This window comes from Quercus suber, unplaced genomic scaffold (assembly GCF_002906115.3).
Source record: "Quercus suber isolate HL8 unplaced genomic scaffold, Cork oak 2.0 scaffold_472, whole genome shotgun sequence".
Lineage (NCBI taxonomy): Eukaryota > Viridiplantae > Streptophyta > Magnoliopsida > Fagales > Fagaceae > Quercus > Quercus suber.
Genome location: NW_027069923.1, coordinates 57,526 through 67,349, shown reverse-complemented (window position 1 = coordinate 67,349; position 9,824 = coordinate 57,526). Strand labels below are relative to the sequence as shown.

The window sequence follows — 9,824 nt, the reverse complement described above, 5'->3', positions numbered from 1 at the left end:
TGTTCTTTGAGTAGTACCCTCTTCTTATTTTTAAGAGAGCATATTTCATTCTAGAGATAAAACATGTGATGCCTTATTAGAATTTGATTGACAGCAAACATATGTTCTCATAACGTACCCATCATTTGCAAATACAAATTTTTTGTACCACTTTTTTATATTTCACTTTATATTTCATCAATTACAACGTGTTATATATATTGTAGGGTCACGATTTTCAAACCAAGCCCAAAATGTAAGGGATCTTGGCCCAATGAGCCCAGTACAATAAATTTGTAGAAAGTGAGTCAAAGAGCTAGACTTTAGTGAATGTGATAACAGTTAGAATGAGTTTTCATGACGATCAAATAGAAACGAATTGAGTTTATTAGGGAAAGTTTGTCCACGGCACAATATGAGGGGCTCTGCTCTTGTATATATTGGATGACAATGGTTACAGAAGTTTTTGAGATTGCTATAGTGTTTTCTCTCTCTCTCTCTTTTCCAGCCCCCCTCCCTCTATGGTGGGTTTATCCTATTATATAGTCCTCATTAAACGATCTTGACCTTCCACTTATTGATCATCCAAGTCTATACTTGAGTGTCTGTCCCATCTGACACCATCTTTGGCGTTCTTTGAGTTGCGATAACTGATGTAGCACTATTCAATGGTCATTTCCTCATTAATGCAGTCAAGACGTTAGTTGTGGCCATTTAATGCAGAAGTGATAGTTTCTCCTTGAATTGCTCCTCCACCATGCGTCCATGACTGACCCATTGTACCTATCTTTTTTCTTGGGATGCTCTTGGAGGCTGCCTTTGATGGCGTGCCAACCCTCCCTTCTGTGATTTCGATTGACCGAGGACAGGATCATCCTTGGCGAAGTTTCTTGGATCCTTTGACTTCCATCGTTCGTCCTCAGACATTACTTCCTCTTCAGCGTAGGCCTTGGGCTTGATATAAAATGGGTCGGGGTTGCCAAATTCTTTGGCCCCATATATATATATATATATATATATATATTTTTTTTTTTCATAGTGCCTCATATTTTCCATATGACCTATTTCTCACTTAATTCTTTCAAGTCTTTGTTGCACGCAATGGTTAATGGCTATACAAGTTTTTGGTATTTTCTTAAAACTGAGAACTAAATTTGGTGGCAATCCCGTAAATACATCGAAAATTTGTAGGGGCCATACTTTATGTTGTCTCCTTCAGACTAATCAAAATTTGTTTTCAAAATGGGAACCAAACACAATTTTTGGTTTTCTCTTCTTGAAAACTTGTTTTAAAAAATAAAAGCCAAACACAAATCAGGTGAAAATTGTGTTTTGAAAACTGGTTTCAAATATAACTTTTAGAAAAAAAATTTCTAAAAGTTTGGAGAACAAAAAATACAAAAATTGGAAGACCAAACAGGCTCGAATCTCCTTAAATCCTAAAGTCAAACGACAAGTCGCATACCAAACGGTATGTCGTTGAGTCCCAGGATAAAAAAACCGGATAAGAGCCCGTTTGTAAGAACAAGAATCGTCAAAGAAGCAGCAGTAAGCAGCATGGCTTCAATCACGACGATGATGATGACAACAATTCCCTCAGAATTCCAACAACAACCTCGAACCTCCACAGTAAGAGACCTCAACTTAAAAATTATCACAAACCACACACCAACTTAAGAAGTAGATATGATCATGAACTGCATATATACATGGTTAGTTATGTCCATGCACGTGTAAGAATGGAACTGCACATGTTAACAGAGCTTCGAGAGAGTAGTACTAAGATTGATGAATTCAAGAAAAAACAATTGAACGAAGAATTACAACGTTGACGTTTTTCATTTTTATTTTTTTTTTAGTTCATGGCTTAGTGGGTAACAAAGAAAATGAATGTTTTTTTAAAGGTTTCCTTATATTCCCATGCTTCAAATGAAACTAAAATTCTTAGATTAGAAATTTAGTGAGTAGTGACCCCTTTGGTTGCTGAGGAGGTATCTTGTGGATTGGATAGATGTATTAGTTGTGAGGTCCACACTCTTTGAGAGGTTGGAAGCATATATTTGATGCATGATATAATTATTATTGGTTTTTGTGAAGCTGTAAATTTATGATTTCAAGCCCCTGGTTGATAAGATCACTAGTAGGATAAATTCATGTTGTGGCAAGCACTTGTCGTATGCTGAGAGGTTGCAATTTCTTTATAGTATCCAGGTATATTGGGCTAGCTTGTTTATTCTTCCCAATGAGGGTAATTGAGTTGGTGGAGCAGAAATTAGAGTATAATTTATGAAATGACTTGGGTATGGCATAAAAGGAGGGGTGGAATTCCTTTGGATTGTGGGTTGGAATAAGCTAGGTTGCTGTGTTGAGGTTTATTTGGGACCTTTTTGGGGCTCAAACTGACCTCCTTAAAGGGAGATATTTTGGGGAGGTGTCCATACCAGTTGATTGTTACTGGAATTGGAGAAATATACTTTAGTTGAGGGTGTGGCAGGGGCCTCTGTTGAAGCACATTGTGGGTAGTGGCAAGCATATTTTTGTTTGGCATGACTCTTGCCATGAGCATGGCCCTTTGCTTCAAAACTATGGCAATAGAGGAATGTATATGATGCTACTAGTTTTCCACTGACAGATTGTCTAGATTCCTTGTTGATGGTAATTGAATGTGACCTCCTGCAAGGTCTAATGACTTTGTGCAAATTCAGAGAAAAGTCTGTGAAATGCGGCTTGGTGGTGTGGATGCTGTGATTTGGCTCCCTGCTGCAAAAAATATTTATAACTGCATGGATAACTGGAGAGCTATAAGAGCTGTCAAAGCCTTCAAAGTTGTTGGTAGCACATGATATGTTTTGCTAAAAATACTCCAATCATGCATTTATGTCTTGGATAGCTTTTCACAAAAAGCTTATATGAAGGTTACTTGCTTTGCTCCTTTTGTAAGAGTAGAATCAAAATCTCATAATTATCTTTATTATGAGTGCTCTTTCTCTAAGAGGTCTGGATGAAGGTTCTGTCTAAGTGCCTCTATGGTAAGGCAGATTGTAGGATGGAATGAGGAGGCAGGTTGGGCTTTGAAGAAATTAAAATGAGAGAGCTTTCAAATGACCATAAGACTGAATGTATTCACGCTTCAAGGGGACCTTATTCACAAGATTCCAGCTTGAGCGAAGAATAAAAACCTTAGTACCAACAGAGGAATTAGCAGACCAGGATAGGAAATTAAAGAAAGAGCAAACTAACTAAGATTGTTGGTTCAAGGAAATTCAGGAATGATATAAGCCATAGGTTGTTGTGGCGAAAAAATCTTAGGAACTTAATCCTAAACAAATCTCTTTGTTTTTTGTGGAGGCTTCTGTCCGTGTCTCAGCTCTTGATGCTTATTAATTTATCTGTGTGTTGTGGGAATAGGATGGTTGTAGGTGTTGTTTTGCATGTCAGAGTTGTGTTGTATGCTCTTTTGCTGCTGGTTTGACTCTGTGTGCAGCCATTTTCTGCTTGGTGCTTGTACTTTGGTTTGTTTTTCGATGCAATCTATTTCATTCTCCAAAAAAAAAAAAAAAAAAAAAAAAAGAGACTGAAGCTAGGAGACATTAATTGTAAGTCATTACCTAGTTATTCTTGTGGAGAGTGCAACATAAATCATGTTCCACATCAGTCCTGTGGAGAGAGCATATAAAAAGATTAGGAAGCTTAAGTTTTTATTTTTATTTTTTAGCAGATAATTCAGCTTAGCTCTCTTCTACAGAAATCTTGTCGCGTAACAATTGGCTGCAGTCATGTTCTTACATGTCCAAAGTCCACATGCACCAATTTCTGTGATATGCAGCACTATCTGTGTAGAAGGTAAATCACTTATTTCTGTACAATGTTTTAGCAGTTATTTTATGCTTATATAGAGAATCTACTGTAGCTTATTGCATAATGTAAGAGGCGTAATTAAGCTAAGATGATTGTTTCACTGGCTCCAATGGATTGTGCATTCTTATTGTGATCACAAACTGAATTAATTTCCAATGTACAAATTGATACTGGAACATACAATGCGAGACAGGCATATATCAGTTCATTCGAATTAAATTATACACCAAAAGTTGGACTTTTTTCTTTTAGTTTAGAATAATCATATCAAGATATTACATGAGAGCTCCCATGTTGGACTACTCTCTAGGAAGCATTGATTTTGAATCAATTGCCATTTCAATAGTAGTCCTTAGTTAGTGCCTAGTTTACATAAATATATTTCAAATTAATTAAACTTTTGGATGGCAATAAGTCTATTGAAAAGATTGACAAAGATTTACAGCAAGACAATATGAACATGCTGAATGTACTGATTACACATTAATTGTTATAAGCTGCTGAATATCCTTACAGATTCCTTCGGTGTGTGTTTGTGTCAAGTATTTATTAGGCTACTTCATTATGCTGCTTACAAATCCCTTCTGTGTGTGTTTGTATCAAGTATTTATTAGGCTACTTCATTATGCTGCTTAATCTGAACCTTAACTTCTCCGGCTTAGTACAGGATTTAGTTCTCTGAAGTTAAATCTTTTTGTGTGCCAATTTTTTTGATGTTCTACATCTAAATTTTTTTAAGCTGTTTAATGCACCATACAAATATGGGTTTAACTTAATTAGCTACTGTTTCTGAGATTTATAAATTGTAGTTATAGGAACACTCATGTTACATAATTTTGTTGTTTTCAGTTTATTATTCCCTAGTAGTCCCCAAAAAAGAGGTCTAACACTTTTGACCAAGCCGATATCTGCTTCTAGTTCAGGTGAAGTAACTTTAAAGTACACTTATAAATTCATGCAATTTTTTTCTTCTTTCCCTCTTCGTTTTGCCTTTCTTCCACCTCATTGGTAGTAATGCAGTTTGATCTTACGCCTACATTTGTTTTTCGTAAGTAATCAAGGATTATGTTGTTTTGGCAATGTAGGTCTTGAGGCATCTGTTACAGATCAGAAGGGCAAAACAATAAAGTTGAAGAGTGCTAAGATAGTTATTGAGTCTCAAGATGAAAATAAGATGCAAGTGAGCCTGCAAGATTAAATTTGTATTACTCATTTGTTTTGTTGATAGATAATCCCATATAACAGATTTTTTGGCTTTTGTACAAGGTGATATGATGTTTCTGTGAATTAAATCTTATGCTTCTTTCCTGCTTTCTTTTCTCTTTAATTATGCGTGAATGTGAATTAATAAAATAATTACCAAATATGAACTGATCTTCTACTTGGTTTGGCTAAGCATGTTTGACTTGTGACTTTCTCCATTCTGGATATAGTTTTAAAATTTGGTATGTCAATTTATGAAGATGGATGAAGACAAAACTAGTTTTTTCTATGCTAATTAGAAATTCCCATACTATTTTTATCAAGTCGGCCATATAATTCATCTTTGGAAGATGCGTCTGAATGGATCTTTATTAAAAACAATTTTCCTGTGACAACATATGGTTTCTTAAACCTTTTGTGAAATAGATGGCCAGATTTAGTTGTGTTTCTTGGATTGCCCCTACTTAGGTGTCTTGGAAACTTATATTGCAATGCTCTCATGACATTCAATTGATAGATACAAGTGGACTTGACTGGGGATGAGACAGAAAAAGTATTTGATCAGGTTTTAACAAATTTGGCTCGCACAGCACCACCTGTTCCAGGATTTCGCAGGCAAAAAGGAGGTAAAATTCTGATAACCCTTGCCAATGTTGTTCAAGTTATAACCATGCTTTGTGTTTATTCTCTTTGGAAATAATTAGATATGGTCATGGAAAGAAGTTTCTCAAGATAGGGGCTTATTTTATCTGACAGGCATAGGTGGATACAAAACATATTATGGTTATTTTATTGCTGACCTCTAAAACTCTCAGATGCTTTGTAATTTCATGAAAATAATAATATACATAATTGTATATGTAAATATATGACAAAAATTATAACGCTTATTATTCTTCTGTTCCTTCTAGAATATATTTACTTTGTTGTAATAACTTTTTCCTAACCTTGCAAAGCCTGGCTTTACTTCAATTATTGAGGTTTAAGATCAGCCAGTATAAAATATATTCATTTTACAGTGTTTAGTTGTTCTTGTATAATATCTAATTGAAAACATCAGGATCGTTAAAAAAAACAATTCAGTTCATATGCTTTAGCCTTTTAACTGCATTTCTAATGGCTCAAACTGGTAGCTTTAGCCTTGTGATAAATTACGTGATACATTTTAGGCTTTGAACTACATTTTTAATGGCTCATACCGGTGGTTTTAGCCTTGTGATTAATTACATGGTATTTAATGATTGAAATAACATGGAAAAGGGCTTGATCATTTTGATAAGCTTATGATCATAAACTTGAACTTTAGTCCAAGGTAGTTAGTTTTGAACAGTTATATGTGTGAAGGGCATAGTTTATAATGATAGTACCATGACATCCTTCTGTTTATGATATTGTATTGTCCACAGTTTATTAGTTTTTCTGTTCATGAATTCTAACAATATTTTGTTTTGCTTGTGCACTGGTGCTACTCAAGGAAAAACATCGCAGGCAAGTGGCCTCTGATCTTAGGCATTCTATAAAATATATATATAAAACAATTGTTATTGCCCAAATTTTGGTATCCATGTTTAATTTGTAATTTTTTAGCCTCTTTCTAGTTATGTGCTTGAGATCTTCATAGTTCCAACTTTGATGTTGATTATTTGGAAAAGAGATCAATACTTAAACATCCTAGTCTCAAACTGCACCCTCTATATAGAACCTTTGCTCTCTTTTGAATGCCTGCAAGTATCCTACAAGTACAAATGGAACTAATTTTAGGAGTTATGTGTCTCTGGGTCGGACTTGCCTGTTCACCATAACTTACAAGTGCTTCACAAGCTCAGGTATTCTACAAGAAAACATCCTTTCGCACTTGAGAATTAAAAATAAAATCGAGATTAAATTACTTCTCCCATAGCAAATCTTGCAATTTCACATTACTTGGTTTAAAATTGACAAACTAAGTTATAACAGAAAAATTATTAACTTTAAACTTGACAATGGTATTGGTCATATGTAAATATTATATGAACATATATAACAGAAACTATTTTAAACTGTTTCTGTCAGCTCCAAATGTCAGGTTTGTGTTTGAATTGTTGGTATGTAAGTTATCTGATAAAAATCTGAGGTAAATTAAGTATGCAGTGCCTTTGCACTTGTCTCCTTTTACCAAACCTATGTCACTCATATGGAAGAAATTGTGATTTCATAAAATAGCTGATGCTCTCATCGTCTTTCTTGTGAAGGATTTATGCATTTTTATATTTTCTTTGGTTACATGCAACATAGTAGTTTCACAAATGGCAAACTTATAATTTTCCTCAGGTCCCAAAAAGCTTTCTCTTGCAAATGCTTGGTGAAGAGCGTGTCACTAAGTTTGTTATACAAGAAATAGTTAACTCAACCATGGATGATTATGTGAAGAATGTAAGCCATTGTCGACACTAATTAGTTATCGCCATTTATTTCTTGAGTTATGGTAATTATTTTGTTTCTCAACTCCATGCCAGGAAAATTTGAATGTGAAGGACAACAAAATTAACACAATCCAGAAGGTAGAAGAGCTAATGTCATCGTTTACACCTGGCAAAGAATTCAGATTTAATGCTATTCTTGAACTTGAAGGTTCAGAAATCAAGACATCAAGTTGAATCTCATGATGACATTGTTCTTTATGAACATTCATTTCTTTTTTTCTTTCTCTGAATCTTCTTTACTCATTCAATGTTGAAATTTATGTGTTCAGTTACAAATAAAAATAGTTTGTTATACTATCGTCTTTGCTCAAAAAAAAAAAGTTTGTAATATAAAAATAATCATATAAATTCCTCTATTATAAAATATTAATGCACAACTATAAATAATTAATATATGCATTTACTATATTAGTTAATTCAATGAACTAATATTTTGATATAAATGCAAACGTTATTGAGGTGAAAGACTAAATAAATAAAAATATCTAATAGTGATATATATATATTGTGGGGCCCGTGGGCCTGATAACCTCGGCCCATCATATAGCAAGCCTGAGGCCCATGCCGAGGAGTGCAAGCTATTTCTGAGGAGAAGGGGGGGAGGCCTACTTTCCTAGGACCAGGCCGAGGATACCTTGTCCTCGGCCTGACAAGGGTGGTTTTGGGGAGAGTTTAACCCCAAAGTAAGTTGTCACCATCGCATTGAATGCACTCAACTAACCCCCCCATGGTTAGAGCGAGCCACTTGAGTACCGATAAGGCCTCTGATGGGACGGACAACCAGAAGAAAAGCGAATAGATGATCAACAGATGGCAGCAGAAGATAGGAAGATGAAAACTATAAAAGAAGAGTTAGTAACCCCAAAAGAAGGGGGGGATGGGGGGGAAAAGAAAAGGCCTCCTCGGCCGCAGTCCGAGGAGCAATCCCTCATTTGTAAGAAAACACATAGCCATTTTCTAATATAAGTTTGGCCATGGTGATCAACGGCCAGCACCTAAGCCTTTCAACCCACTCTCTATAAATGTATTGTTTGGGCTTGTTGGGCCGGGAACCTAACATTCAACTCAAATTGAGCCCCTACATATATATATATATATATAAAGCATAATGCCTATATTATTAAAACTTGAATTTTAAGGTAATCTTTTGAATATTTATCTTTTTTATTTAGGGTCATATCTCTAATTTCTAATGCCTATTTTGTTTGTATTTTTTTTGTAAAAAACTAAAGAGTTTATTCCAAATAGAATAAAATTTCATACTTTTTAACCCAAAAATTAAGGGGAAATAAAGAAGAATTTTTTGGCCAAAATTGAAAATACAACCTATAAAAGGAATAAGAAATGCTAATAGATGCCCTTAAGGGAACGATTAATAATCTATTTAAAGAAAGTTTTTATGGGGGAAAAAAAAAACAATTAATGTTTTGACAGTTTTTTCCATTTCCTATAAAAGTAGTGTCAAAATTTTCTTAAAATAAATTATTAGCCATTGCTTTAAGAGCACCATTAGCATGACCAAAAAGAATTTATCTAAAGCCCAATTAGTCTAAAATTGACTGAACTGGACCCAGTGGACTGAACTGGACCAAAATAGACCGAATTAGACAAAAATTGACCAAAGTACCACGCTAATATAACTCAACTAATATAACTCAACTGAAGCAAAACAACATTAATGCTATGATTAATATTGAGTTTTGTCCGTTTATAACAGTAAACAGTTACCGCAGTGGACTCCCATCTCTTCATATAAAAATGTTATTTCCCTATCAGTGATCAAGGGCTTTGATGTTAGGGTTGTGGCCAAACATAAACAAATAAAATAACATTAAGGAGAAACAAAATTTTGGTACTCTTGTAAAGAAAATGCAATGCAGTATTCATGTCTATCCACGATAAATTTTTTTTTTTTTTTTTTTAAAGTAAGTGGGATAAATTTGATTTAAATAAAGAACTCAAGAGTTCTGTTAAAACTCACTGCATTATAAATTTCTCATAGCCAGTCGTTCAACCATATACTTGTCGTTGTCGTACATGGGAAGACACGAATACCATTGTGCACGTCCATACAATAAAATATTTGACATCCAGGTCTATCTTTGTTTTGCTTCAGTCACGCAGATCTTGGCTATGGCGATGGTTACACAATGCACAATGGGACCTGCCATACCTTTCATCTATGTGCCATTTTAAGACAACTTTGCCCAACTGATTTTCTTTTCTTTTCTTTTTTTCTTTTTTCTTTTCTTTTTGAAGAATTTCTTTGCTCCTTCGGGATATAAGAGGCATACATTAAATAGTTCCTTTTTTATGACATCA

General features: G+C 34.5%; 1 protein-coding gene across 1 annotated transcript; it reads left to right on the top strand.

Annotated features, from left to right (window-relative positions):
* Positions 1 to 1,527: 1,527 nt before the first annotated feature.
* Positions 1,528 to 6,584, top strand: LOC112034387 (uncharacterized). The gene is made up of 6 exons (XM_024067203.2): positions 1,528 to 1,608; positions 3,725 to 3,822; positions 4,687 to 4,760; positions 4,923 to 5,017; positions 5,558 to 5,666; positions 6,515 to 6,584. Exons 1-6 carry the CDS (start codon positions 1,537 to 1,539, stop codon positions 6,541 to 6,543), a joined length of 477 nt encoding a protein of 158 aa, XP_023922971.2. The 5' UTR covers positions 1,528 to 1,536; the 3' UTR covers positions 6,544 to 6,584.
* Positions 6,585 to 9,824: the final 3,240 nt, after the last annotated feature.